At 33.7% G+C, this 15,357-nt stretch overlaps 1 protein-coding gene across 1 annotated transcript in view; it reads left to right on the top strand.

Annotated features, from left to right (window-relative positions):
* The window catches only part of LOC114327236 (uncharacterized), a 51,933-nt gene extending 47,702 nt beyond the window's left edge, over nt 1–4,231 (top strand). The window contains exon 7 of the mRNA XM_028275781.2: nt 4,038–4,231. Within this exon, the coding sequence (XP_028131582.1) occupies nt 4,038–4,184 (147 nt within the window). The 3' untranslated portion in view covers nt 4,185–4,231. The remainder of the gene's footprint in view (nt 1–4,037) is intronic.
* The last annotated feature ends 11,126 nt before the right edge of the window (nt 4,232–15,357 follow it).

Here is a 15,357-nt window from a genome sequence, read left to right as displayed (position 1 = left end):
AAGCGACCCCTATTTCTACGCTCTGTACTATTATTCGCACTTTTAATTATATTGGCCAATTATATTAGTCCTGGTTACTGGATAATTGTCAAGGCCATAGTCCAAAAAAATAATAAGAAAAAATAAGATTCAGGTTATGTTATGAAAACATCAACAATTGTATGTAGTAAATAAAATTAGTTATTAAAATGCAGTACTGCAAGCAAAATACAATTAATTAAATTTACCTTTATATAATAATTGCATATCATATCAATATTGTGGAGCAATATATAACTTTTCTGCTTCATTGACAGAAGGTATGAAATATACGTCAATTTGACAATTTCAATTGACAATATGAATTATTTAAGATAGTTGCAATATTTCTCCGCGACTCGCGCAGGATCGTTTCTCGTTTCCCTTTCCAAGTACTTGCACACCGCGAATATCCCCTCACTACGTGTCCCAGATATTGTAACTTTCTTATTTTTATTGTGTTTATTATTTCGTATTCTTTGTCTATTTCTCGCAATACTTCCGTGTTAGTTTTTTTTCTGTGTCCATGCTATTCTCAGCATCCTCCTGTAACACCACATTTCAAAGGACTGTAGCTTATTTATGTGTTCTTGCTTCAATGTCCAGCTTTCAAGTCCATATTTCAGTATTGAAAACACGTAGCATCTCAAAGCTGTTACTCTCAGTTCTAATCTAAGATCTTTGTTGCAGAGAATTGTTTTCATTTTTACAAAAATGCTTTTCTTGCTATTTCTATCCTAGCCCTTATTTCTGTTGTTTGATCATTATTGTCTGAAATCCAGGTTCCTAGATACCTATTTGTATTTATCAACCCTTTCGATCGGTACATTTCCCAAATGTATGTTTGTTTGTATATTTGTTTTCATTGTTATAATCATGCATTTGGTCTTTTTTATATCCATTTTTAGTCCATATTTTTCACAGAAACTGTTTGTTTTGTTTAGCAGTAATTGGAGTTGTTCAGCGGAGCTTGCCATAATCACGGTGTTACCTCCATATCTTATATTGTTTTGTGAAATGCTTTTTCAAAATCAATGTAACAAACATGCACATCTACATTCATATACATGCATCTTTGAGCTAACACATTAAAAGCAAATACCGCCTCTCTGGTTCTTAGTCCGTTTCTGAACCCAAACTGACTATCATCTATTCCTTCTTCCAGTTTTTTATTTATACGACCATGTATTATTGTCAAAAACAATTTGAGAATGTGACTTATTAATGATATTCTGTATTCACTGCAATCTTTAGCGTTTGTGTTTTTAGGGATAGCACAAAAGGTGGAGAGTAACCACTGTTTGGGTATGTGTCCTGTTTTGTACACTGTATTAAATAAGTCTACTAGAATGTCTAAGGTTTCATCATTTATGCATTTTAAGACTCATACTTCAAAATTTTAGACCAACATCCAAACTATGTCACAATATACACTGATGGATCAAAAAACATTGACGGCACAGGTTGTGCCTTCGTAATACCTAAACGTAGGTATACAAAATCACTATAAGCTACATAAAAACACATCTATCTTCACAGCTGAGGCAATAGCAATTCAAAAAGCACTAGAATGTGTTCAACAGGAAGAGGAACAGAATGCCATTATCTTCTCCGATTCACTTTCAGTTCTAAAAAATTTAAAATCCAACTCAAACACAACAATAGTTATTTTCCTAACTAGTGCGGAAAGTGATACTTTCACGCACGAGACTACCGTTGGCCCGAACGACGCGATAGCGGAGTTCGGGCAAGCAGTCGAGTGCGGGGAAGACACTTTCCGCATGAGTTAGGAACAATATTTTTTCTAGGGCCGTACGTTTGGAAAAAAGCCCCAAAATATATCAATTTTTATTTAGAAGTGAAAATACACAAATTAATTCTTTGACAAGGTTGTCAAAACCGAACTTTCAATATAATGGGTTACCACGACGACGATATGGTTTCCATGACGACGATTCAAAACCATTGTAATTGTCTACTGATATGACTTTTAAATATTATGTCAAAATAATTTTATTTCATCGAATTATCAGTAATAATTGCATAAGAGCTCTGAAATTATTGAATTTTTCCCGAGTGACACTTTGACAGTTTTAATTTCACGAGCCGAAGGCGAGTCAAATTATGTCAAAGTGTCACGAGAGCAAAAATTCTATATTAATTTCAGAGGTCGAGTGCAATTTGTTGCGATTATTTCATGAATAAAACTGTTCAAAACCAAAATTTTATTGTAATTTATTTATGTAAGTACCATTAAACACACAGTTTTTATAAATATTTGACGATTGAAAGTCATCACTTTTATAATTTTTAAAACATTAATTGTCATTAATGTCACTGAATGTATTTTTTCGTAGCAACGAAGGGCATCTGACGTAATATACTTAACGACGGGAGATTATCAAAAATTATCGATTTAATTCAGATTTCTGTAGCTTTCTATTGGTCAGAATCTCCTATGAATGAAATAGTCGAGCTAATTTCATTAAAACATGAACACAATAAGATAAATTTGAAATTAATTAGTAAATAATATCTAAATATTAATTTATTGCATGTATTATAATATATTATAATGCCATATTACAAGGTATTTTACTTTCCCGCACGCCGTGCGGGAAAATTTACTTTCAGGCACGCCGTGCGGGAAAGTGCAACTTTCGGAAACGAAATGCGTGCGTGAAAGTGGCTCTTTTAGCACGGCCGTAGAAAAATCTTTAACATCCAAACAATTATTAAAAAATTACATGATAAAAATAAATTTATAAAATTCTTCTGGGTTAAGGCACACGTAGGAATAACAAACAATGAAGTTGCAGATAAAATTGCCAAAGAAAGCATAGAAATGGGGGAACAGATAAATTGCGAATTAACTACGGATGAACAAATAAACATATCAAAACATAAAATGATGAGAAAATGGTCCTACTTGTGGCAAGAATACACCTTTACAAATCCAACACGTTACACCAGACTATAAACCAAAATGAGGAAAAAGCCTTGGGACAATCAGTACGATTACAATCGCAAGAGCATAACCACTATTAGTAGAATGAAGTTTGGTCACGCATGTTATCCAGCACACTTACATAAAATCAAAATACTTGAGAGTGATCTTTGTGAAGTTTGTAATAAAATTGGTGTCCTGGACCACGTCTTTTTTGATTGCCAAAAATATAGGGCTCAATCCAATGAGCTGTTCAGAAAACTTCTACAATTGAACATTGAAAGCCCTTATAACATAATGTATCTTCTTGCTTTAAACAGAAAAGAGATTTTCGATTGTTTGTTATATTTCGTCAGAATAACAAAAATACAAATTTAACAATACCTTTTGCTGCTACCTTATGTCTTTCCTTAATGTATATATACCTTATCTATCCGAGGCCTATCCTTCATCGTTTATAAAATGCCCTGATCGGCCCCTGGGCGAGAAGAGTGTAATCCTTGTGTTAAATCCTTGTACTCTCTTTTACAAAATTTGTATCTGGCTGTGTGGGTTTTACTGGTTTTACCGGTTTTACCTTAAAGCCAAAAAAAGACTCATACTGGGATTAGGTCTGGACCTACAGCTTTACCATTTTTGCTGTTTTTAATGCCATTTTAATTTCCTCTTTTAATATCTTTAAAACCATATCCTCTTCTACTTCTATTTCTATTTCCATCTGCTCTATTCTGTTATCTTTGAACAGTTCATTGAATGATTGGTTAGACATGGTATATTCCGTATTTAAAATTATTAACATTGCGTGCCACGCTTTAATCGGGATACTACTCTCAGGGGCCATTGGTATCCACGGCCATGAAAGTTAGTCATATGTGTGTATCAAAAATGAGCGACGTGGCCCCTAGCAAAATATCTGTGTCTCTCATATATGAGCGACATGGCACGCAATGTGTTAAGGGATTATAGAACTGGATCGGAGGGTGTTGATAAACGATTGATTTATCTTGATATTTACATATTGTTATATTTAAATGTTAAAACAGACGTTCTTACATGTTTTGTTTATTTTCAGGAAATTGACGGTAGATCACTCCTACTGTTAAGAAGAATTGACGTATTAACAACTCTCAACTTAAGGTTAGGTCCAGCACTGAAAATTTATAGACATGTTGTCAAATTACAAGTGAGAAGAGATGATCCCAAACTGTATTGGTTGTAAATTCCTATAAAATCTTATATCAATATAAAAATGTTACCGTTTAAAAATATTGTGACACTTAATTGTCTCTCGGGCTGAACCGCCTCGGTTTTTGGCTGGGTCAAGCTTTTAGTTTCTTTATGGAGTCGTCTCACTGTCTCAGGTATAGATCCTGTGACTCTCAACCTCACGATACCACAAGCAATACTAGTCTAAGAGCTGGGGGCGGATTTTGTGCGTGATAAGTAATATGGAAAAACTATTCGGGGATATGTTGAACTAGTTTTATACATAACTTTCCCCAACGGCCGGAAACCAGAGTGGGGGACGAGGGTAGTTATAAGGAGTCAAAGTCGCGGTTTTTATTATTTTTTTGTGACGCTCATGATCGAGATAGTGCACCAAAATTTGGGAATAAGTAGGCCATTTCGTAACTAAGTAAAATCTCTAGGGGTGGCACGCTGCGTGGTAGACAAAGGGGTGGGGCAGGGGTGAATATAAAAAATATAAGGGATTTTTTGCAACGTTCGTGATTGAGACAGTGCACCAAAATTTGGGAATAAGTAGACTACGACATAACTAAGTAAAATCCCCAGAGGCGGAAACCAGAGTGGGGGACGAGGGTAGTTATAAGGGGTAAAAATCGCGGTTTTTATTATTTTTTTTGTGACGCTCATGATCTAATCTCAATCACGAACGTCGCAAAAAAACCCCTTATATTTTTTATATTCACCCCTACCCCCACCCCTTTGTCGGCCACGCAACGTTCCACCCCTGAAGATTTTACTTAGTTATGTCATGACCTACTTATTCCCAAATTTTAGTGTACTATCTCGATCATGAGCGTCACAAAAAAATAATAAAATCGGCGACTTTGACCCCTTATAACTATCCTCGTCCCCCACTTTGGTTTCCGGCTCTGGGGATTTCACTTAGTTATGGCATGGTCTACTTATTCCCAAATTTTGGTGCACTATCTCAATCACGAACGTCGCAAAAACTCCTTTTTACTTAGTTACGCCATGACCTACTTATTCCCAAATTTTAGTGCATTATCTCGATCATGAGCGTCACAAAAAAAATAATAAAAACCGTGAATTTGACCCCTTATAACTACCCTCGGCCCCCACTCTGGTTTTCGGCTCTGGGGATTTTACTTAGTTATGTCATGGTCTATGGTGCACTATCTCAATCACGAACGTCGCAAAAAACCCTTTATATTTTTTATATTCACCCCTACCCCCACCCCTTTGTCGGCCAAGCAGCGTTCCGCCCCTAGAGATTTTACTTAGTTACATCATGACCCACTTATTCCCAAATTTTGGTGCACTATCTCGATCATGAGCGTCACAAAAAAAATAATAACCGTGAATTTGACCCCTTATAACTACCCTCGGCCCCCACTCTGGTTTTCGGCTCTGGGGATTTTACTTAGTTATGTCGTGGTCTATGGTGCACTATCTCAATCACGAACGTCGCAAAAAACCCTTTATATTTTTTATATTCACCCCTACCCCCACCCCTTTGTCGGCCAAGCAGCGTTGCGCCCCTAGAGATTTTACTTAGTTACATCATGACCCACTTATACCCAAATTTTGGTGCACTATCTCGATCATGAGCGTTACAAAAAAAATAATAAAAACCGCGACTTTGACCCCTCATAACTACCCTCGTCCCCCACTCTGGTTTCCGGTAGTTGGGGAAAGTCATATACACAACTAATTCAACATATCCCCGTATAGTTTTTCCATATTACTTATCACGCACAAAATCCGCTTCTATCTCTCCGACCATACAGCTGGATCCAGCCTAATTTTACCTAAACATTCACAAACCTGTCAAGAAACTCACGGTATATACATTTTGGTTTCAACGCACTTTAAGCAAGTGAAGTGTTTCACTGCACACGAATATTTATGTGCTGTGGTGAACATATTTAGGAGAGGAGAACTTTATACCCAATATTAAGAATTTTTGCATGTCTTTATTTATCGAGTTCCATGAAGTCTATCCAAAGCATTTTACCTAAACATTCACAAACCTGTTAAGAAACTCGCGATGTATACATTTCGGTTTCAACACGTTCGGTGCCCATGACGCACGAGTAGCGTCACGAAGGTTTTATCAAAGGTACCGATGACGCATAAGTGGCGTCAATAGTACATACTGTGTTGCTAAATGAACGATTTAAGTATGTGGTACCAGCCAAGTGGCGGTTGTTCAAAATGGGCACCGAACGCGTTAACCAAGTGAATATATATGTATGTGCGGTGGTGAACATTTTTAGGAGAGAACTATTATACCCAATCATGCCTATTCTGTAACTCATTTCGATGATAGAAGTAAGTAAAATCGAATAGAAGGGGCCAAGTCGAATAGAAATAGCCCAAATCGGTATTCCATAACTACATCGGAATCTCTACAATCGTAATAGTGAATAGAAATCACTTCGACAGCATTTACCCTGTCGAGATGAGATTTCGATATCGGAATAGTGCTTGACGCAAGCGCATTTTGTGTTGTTTTGATGTTTATATCTACTGAATATTGATTACTACTTATTTATAATTATTTATAGTATGTATACCTTTTTGTAGCTGCTTAATTTTTTAGTCTGTAGTGTTATTTATTTAGAGAATTATATATTTATTTTAGACATGTTGTACGAGTATGCATTCGACCTAACCTTAAATTATTTGCTATTTAGCATCTGAATGTTTGGCTGTCACAGTGTTGCCATACTTTTTTTTGTTTATTTCTTGTACAATTTCTATCAATGGTATAATGTACAAGAATAGCATAAGATAGACTTATGCCTTGATTGATAAATATATTATTGTATTTATCAATCAACGCTCATAGTCTGAACAAATTATAGAAAAGAGGCCATTTTTGGGAAAAGTTGTTTAGCAGTTATTTCAGCTGGAAACAAATCTTAAAGATTGCATATTATTAGTAATATTGATTTTAAATAATTTATTAACAATAATGAATTAATAACATCAATAATTTAAATATCTTTGATTTATACATCTTATCTTCACTTATCTTTTTTATTTATCAGTTTATCTTCTTTTTTTTATATCAATTTTAATTAACTTTAATTTAAAACCATTTATCCTCTTTTGAGCTGTTTGCATCCAGTATTTACACTAATATTTTATTTACTTTTCAAAATTTGAGGATAGTATGAAGATAGTATGGAAACATTGAGGATATGGCAACGGTGTCATATTTCAAATTTAGATCCAGTCACAAACAGGTCACAGAACACTAATTTCGCTGGTCAATGCGGGGTAGCCACCACCTCCTGTGTGCGTGAAATAGAAGTTAGAGATTTCGATTTACTCTGATTACGATGTGAGTTACAGAATGCCAATCCAAACACAAAAATGACGCGATAGATATCAAACATTCCGATTTCGGGTAATTACGATTCGACTTGGTCATTTTTATTCGATTTGTTAAAAGTTACGAATAGGGCTGATTATTAAGAATTTTGCATGTCTTTATTTATCAAATGGAACATTTTGGTGTCTATCCAAAGCATTACATTTAAAAAATGTAACTTTTTACCTTTTTTTTCACATATCAATAATGATATAAATATGTTACATATTGATATGGCAATTATAATAAACGAACGAATGTTTAATTTTGTGATCTTCCTTTTTTAATACGTACATGCATTTACAAATTATTTTTTTAAGTAAAATTGTTCAAAGAGAACTACTGTTAATTAATTTATTTAAAATTGCACGAAACGCATAATATGTTATTAATAAATTATGATTATTGAATTTATTGTCTTTTTATTTAGTCCTGGATCCCGCGTAGCAAAAAAAAGTTTATTAATAGCAAGCTAAAAATTTGCTCATACCTTAACGGTGTAGTGTCGGTGAAAAAAATGTATACAACTTTTTTGGTGTGAAATTTTCCATACTTTTTGATGCGCCTAATTAGAGAACTCCAAAAGATGTCTTTCACAGTCTCTATGACATTTTCTATTATCATTTTTAGGACCCTAAAAATGTGAAATATATCAGAACAAATTTTACCCATAAAAAGTAACAAATTTTTTGAAAATATATACATACATTATAGTCTAGGCGCCAGAGGGGTCACCGTGTCCTTTTCAATTCTGATGAGGAAACTCAACGGTTTTTTATGGATTTTTGGCTGCTGATTACGAATTTCGAGGGTGGATTTCGATCCGAGTGGTCAAGAAATTGTTATAAACAATTTAATTGTTTATATGGCTCTGGCTCATAAACTAAAACAGATAAACAAAAATATTTTAAATAAAATGTGTTCCTTAATAAAAAATGAAGAAAAAACCGTTTACTAAACTTAAATCCAACAATTAGAACTCAAGATATTGTAAAATTAGTGCACAATACAAATTGCAAAATAAGTATTTTTTGAAGCTTTATCGATCGTAACTCGGCTTCTACGCATGGAAATGAGCCTTAGAAGGTCTCATTTTAAAACTTAATTAATAGGCTTCCAAACAAAGTTTGTTAAATTAAAATAAGAATGTATACCATTTTTATTCAGTTGCAATGCGAAGCCAAAACCGTCTTAACTTTTACTTAGATTAGAGAGTGCAGCCAGCACTCTTATCGATGATTTCACCTCTTGTTAGAGGCTCTTAATGCATAGGCTGCTTTCTCTACTCCAGGTAAAAATTTTTCGACATATTAGTCCCCCATTGCAACTGACGTGAAGGTAGTAGGTGCGTAGCGGCATCTGCTAAATGAAAGTCTAAGACTTTGTTAAATTACTTTATCTTCATTTGTTTTAAAGTTATACCCGTTTGAAGTTATAATTTTCTTAAAAAAATTGTACATTAATTTGTTTAAAGCAGCGGTTCTCAATCTCTGGTACATGTACCACTGGTGGTACATTTCATTATTTGAGGTGGTACGCAAAACTCAAAACAGCCAAAATCAGCACCACCATTGGCACAATTATAGTTAATTAGATCAACTAGCTAGACAGGTATTTTAGTTAGGTGGTACCAAAAATAATAAAAAGTATTTGGTGGTACCTGACTCAAAAAGATTGAGAACCTCTGGTTTAAAGGGTTTCAAGCAAATCTGAGCTATTAACATTTATACTTTAATTAACAATTATGATAGAAGAACTCAAAAGGAACAGTTTGAGTTTATGAAAATGTTAGTAAGTATATTTTTGGCCAATATATAGATATTTTAATGGTCGCTATGAGGCTAAAGATCGGCTCACAGTCAGTAAGTATTTTTCGACGCTTTATCGATCGTAACTCGGCTTCTTCGTATGCAAATGACTTTTTCAATTTTAAAGATCTCATTTTAAAGCTTAATTAATAGACTTCCAAACAAAGTTTGTCAAATTACTTTATCTTCATTTGTTTTGAAGTTATACTCGTTTGAAGTTATAATTTTCTTAAAAAAATTGTGCATTAATTTGTTTACAAGGGTTTTTAGTAAATTTGAGCAATAAACATTTATACTTTAATTAACATTAATAATAGAAGAACTCAAAAGGAATAGTTTGAGCTTAGGAAAGTGTTCGTAGGTTTATTTTTGGCCAATATATCGATAGAGATTTACGCTGTGAGCCGATCTTGTTCCTCATTGCGCGCTATTAAAATGTCGATATCTTGGCCAAAAATAAACTTACGAACATTTTCGTAAGCTCAAAATGTTCCTTTTGAGTTCTATCATTATTGTTAATTAAAGTATACATGTTTATAGCTCAAATTTGCTTGAAACCCTTATAAACAAATTAATGTACAATTTTTTAAAGAAAATTTTAACTTCAAACGGGTAAACTTTAAAACAAATGAAGATAAAGTAATTTAACAAACTTTGTTTTAAAGCCTATTAATTAAGTTTTAAAATGAGACCTTCTAAGGCTCATTTTCATGCGTAGAAGCCGAGTTACGATCGATAAAGCTTCGAAAAATACTTATTTTGCAATTTGCATTGTGCACTAGTTTTACAATATCTTGAATTCTAATTGTTGGATTTAAGCTCAGTAAAAGGGTTTTATCTTCGTTTTTTATTAAGGAACAAATTTTATTTGAAACATTTTTTTATCTCTTTTAGTTTATGAGCCAACCGCTTAAGCATTACCTTACGTTAGGATACGGTTTTCGATCTCCCTAAACTTTAGGTATTACTTATCGTGGACAGTCAGGTTATATTTTTACAATTTTGACTAATGTACTTGTGACGTTTGTCAATAATTTGTTTCTTACCTTAATTTTTCTGTTATTCTGTAATATTAGGTATATTAGTCGTAATTTTGTGTTATCTTTTATATTAATAATATAATATGTGTTGGAAAATATAGAAAATCGTTTGGAGTTTTTTACAGGTCTATTGTCAAAATTATGTAGTCTACCTACTACCTAACAATCTAGTGTTGTGTTTCAAAAACCCATTCATGATATCACTAAAAGTCTATCATTAAAAATTAATAATAAAAGAAGCAATTCTTAACATGGTATTTATTTTAAAATTATTTCATTAATGACAATTCACCTAACTTTAATTTTTCGTCATATATGTGAAATTTACAACTCTTTTCTTTTCCTCCATTTCACTGTACATATACAAATAACATACAAAACTTAACAAACTGAATTCACAAATAACTAGAACTACTAAATAAAATAACTATAACAGTAGGTACATATCTGAATAAAACCAACTTAGCTAACAAAAAATTTTGACAAATAATTAAAAAAGTAAGGTAATGTCATCTTATTCTTCTTTTTATTTATCAAAAATAGTTCAAACGTACCCGAATTAATACCTAGGAAAGAATTTCCTAAATAAACAGTTTTTTTAGTTGTGAAACGCTATTGTTCTTAAGTACTGACTTGGGAAGTTCCTATCGATAAGAATTACTTAATAAGACAACTGTTTAGGTATCGTTGGTGAAATCGGGCAAGAGCCTTATAAACAATTAAATTGTTAATAACAATTTTTTGACCACTCGGATCGACATTCGTAATAAGCAGCCAAAAATCCATAAGAAATCGTTGAGTTTGTCCATCAGAATTGAAAAGGACACGGTGACCTCTATTTGGCGCATAGACTATTACTCAATGTTTTTTTAAGTCTGCATGTATGTAAATACAAATGCAAGTATGTGAATATAAATAATAATATACAAATAAAATAGCTTTATCAATATGCGAATAAATAATAAAAAAAAATGATTTTTTATTTATTTCCTTCGATTTTTTCAAACTTTTTGTCCGACATATAACTTTTTGCGTTACAAAATACAATTTATACATAAAAAAATCAAAATTACCTTGCTATTTATCAGCAGCATTTTTGTCTATATCTTACAGGTATCAAACGTCGGACTACGAAAATGTCCCATAAATTTTGTCGGACAGAACTTCCAATTGATTTTTTACCCTTTCGTTAAACTCTCATGCAAAAATCAGACTGCTATAGTTATCACCAACTTAATTCCTGTCATTTGGCATGTTCTACGTGTCGGACTTGTTAAAATGCCTAACATTTTTGTCGGACAAACATTTTTTCACATATTATATAACGTTGGCTATTGAATAAACTTAAGGTACTTGTACACTTTAGAACACCAAAAATAATCATTTTTTTCAAGATTTTTTTTTCTCAGAACATTTATTAAAAATGAACATAAAACTTTTTACATATTAATATCTAACTCTTAGAGAGTACAAAACAACATATCTTTTTTCATTTATGTACGTTCACTAATATTGTACAGGGCGCAAAAGTCGAGGCCTCGAAAAATGATGACAGACAATTAATCTCAGGATTGGAATATCTGAAACAAAAATCGTACTGCATTTGAAAAAGGAAGGTTTCTTACGTGACAATTTACCACAATTTGACCAAAAAATAAATATTTTTTAACCATGAAAAACGGGCGATTTTTTCACAAAATTTTTTCAAATTTCCGTAAAATCTTTTTTTTTGCGGAATTTTTCACTAACGGTGGTAAATTGTCACGGAGGAAACCTTCCTTTTTCAAATGCCGTACGATTTTTTTGTTTCAGAGATCCCAATCCTGAGATTAACTGTCCGTCATCGAAACTACTTACTTTTTTCGAGGCCTCGACTTTGGCGCCCTCTACAATATTAGTCTACGTGCATAAATGAAAAAAGATATATTTTTTGTATTCTCCAAGAGTTAGATATTAATATCTGAAAAGTGTTATGTTCATTTTTAATGAAGGTTCTGAGAAGAAAATCATGAAAAAATGCTTATTTTTGGTCTTCTAAAGTGTACTAGTACCTTTAAAAAAACTGCTAATTTTCACAATCATAAACTTGTCAGGATGACACGTTTATCGCGTTCCACATTTAAAGCTTCCCCTCTTCCAGTGTTCCCATATATCAAAGTTTTCCGACTCTACATCGTTAGGCGGTGTCTCCAATAGACGCTGTAGGCTGCGTACAACATCTTCGTTACTTTTAATAAAAATCCACAAGGAAAAAGTTTTCCTGTAGTTGGCTGTATACCATATAATACAAAAAACGAATAAAATCCTTTATAAAAGGTATATACAGTAGAGTCCCGAAATAACGAACCCCGATATAACGATTTTTTTCAAATCCCCTTTAAACTTCCATAACATTCTATGTAAAAATATGTAATAATGAACTATTTTGATTTTAACCCTCAATATAACGAATTTTTTCGATTGCGGAGATAAATTAAAACCTCTCTATAATGAATATTGAGCGTAGCTAACCCCTATATAACGTACGCAACCCTTGTATTACGCATTTCTCCGTTCCAAACCTCGGTTTAGCGTACAGGATGTCGAAGAATCTGTTACTAAGTGGTTTAAACAGTGCCGGGATCAAAATTTACCCGTTGGAGGTCCCATACTCAAAGAAAAGGCTCAACAGTTTGCAGAACAATTAGGACACGCAGACTTTCGAGCCACTAATGGTTCAAAAAGAGGCACGAAATTAGTTTCAAAAAAATTGTGGCGAAAGTTCTGCCGTGGATGATGCAACTTGCGAAGATTGGATAGCTAAATTGCCAGACTTGACCCGTGGATACAATGCAGATGATATCTACAATGCTGATGGGACAGGGCTTTTTGACATGGTTAAGCGATCAGAAATTCGTTAAAGGCAAGCGTCCACAGACCCGCATCGAACGCATCGTACGCAACGGATTTTAGTTTGCCTTGTACAGAAACTTATGTAACCGCGTCCACTGATCCGCATCGTACGGATCGCATTATCGGCAATCATTGTAAGGCAAACTAAAATCCGTTGCGTACGATGCGGGTCTGTGGACGCTTGGCTTTAGAGGTTTGAATTCAGCTTTAAGAACCCCTTTTTAACGAATATTGGCCGCATTTAATCTCGATATAACGAACCCCGATATTGAAAAATTCCCGATATAACAAATTTTTTTTCGGACCCTTCAGATTCGTTATACCGAGGTTCTACTGTATTTAAAAATCACTAAAAAGGGCTACATCACAGAACTAGTTTTCGATTGGTTGACCAATCATCATCAGTGCTTACCTTGAGCTTACAATTAATAAAGTTGAGCTTGCTATAATGGTTACAGATCTCCTTTTTCAAAATTTTCAGTTGGAAGGTGTTCTTTAAGTTGACTGGAACATTATTTATTGGTGTTTTGACAATGCAAAATTTAGGAAAAACGTTGATATTGATACATTGGAAGATTTCCTAATTTTTGCATTGTCAAAACACCAAGAAATGTTCCAGTCAACTTAAAGAACACCTTCCAACTGAAAATTTTGAAAAAGGAGATCTGCAACCATTATAGCAAGTTCAACTTTATTAATTGTAAGCTCAAGGTAAGGACTGATGATGATTGGTCAATCAATCGAAAACTAGTTTTGTGATGTAGCCCTTTTTAGGGATTTTTAAATATATACCTTTTGTAAAGGATTTTATTCGTTTTTTTACTTTTAATAAACTTTGAGGGACAAAAACCATTGATCTTCAATCGAAAATAGTTAAAAAAAGAGTAATTCTAAAACAAATTCAAATTACGGGGTGAATTGAAGTGACCACCGACTTAGCCGGTTGACTCCAATAGACGCCGTAGGCTGCGTACAGCGTGTATCGGAAATCATCGCCTTAAGCTATGAACAAATTTTCAGCTTGCTATTAATAAACTTTTTTTTGGTACGCTGGATCCAGGACTAATTTCTTATAACCCCTTTCATATGTTTTAAACTATGTACTTCAGCTTCAGGAACTCCGCTGTAGCCGGTCCCGAGCACGATTAAAAAAGGAGGAGGGTGAATGGTGCCAGTGGCTTCTGTCATTAAATACCAAGCAACACCTAAATTTTACTATGTATTATAGCTGCCACCCAACAGAACATAAATTTAGAAACGAGCTGCACAGTCAATAAAAGAGTGAAACGCCCGATAAGACTTCCAACCTATCAACGAAAAGACTATGCAAAATAAGAATCTGAGGTAAAATATTTAAATACATTGCGCGTCATTAAAAAGAGACCACCTAAAATTTTTGGCACTTTTTTAATTTTTACGAATCCTGCAAGGAATTGATTGTCATTAGATGTTTGTGTAATGTTTAAGAATATGTTCTAAAGCAGTATGCAATGATTTCTTAAATAACAAATGTTAAAAAAACTTCTCCCAAAATGACGATTTTATTGCAAAATTAAAAAATTAACATTGTACACTTTTTCTGTTTTCTTTATAAAATTTACAATAAAGTCGTAATTTTTAATATCCTGTATTATCACCTCTATTTTGAATTACACTCCTCATTCGACTTGTCATTGAATTGATCAAATTCTGAATGTAGTCTTGAGGAAAAGCTTCCCATTCTTCCATGAGCGCCAACCGAAGCTGCTCACGATTTATTGGAGCAGGTATTCTCTTTCTTACTCTTCGTTTGAGTTAGTCCCAAACATGCTCAATCGTGATCAAATCTGGGCTTTGAGCCTGCCAATTTATTTTTGGCACACCGACGGTTTCCAGGTACTGCGTTACCATCCTGCGGCTACGTGCCTGACGTTGTCTTGCATGAAAATAAAGTTTTCGCCCACAAACCCAGTAAAAGGAATACATGCCTATCTAAAATTTCAGCAATGTATCGGTGCGGCTAGCATTCAATGCTCCTCTATCAATAAATACGAGATCAGTACGGCCTTCGAATGAAATGCTGTA

Source organism: Diabrotica virgifera, chromosome 4 (genome assembly GCF_917563875.1).
Source record: "Diabrotica virgifera virgifera chromosome 4, PGI_DIABVI_V3a".
NCBI classification, from domain to species: Eukaryota; Metazoa; Arthropoda; class Insecta; order Coleoptera; family Chrysomelidae; genus Diabrotica; species Diabrotica virgifera.
Note: the sequence above shows the minus strand (reverse complement) of the source record. Positions and strands in the feature narration are given on the sequence as shown.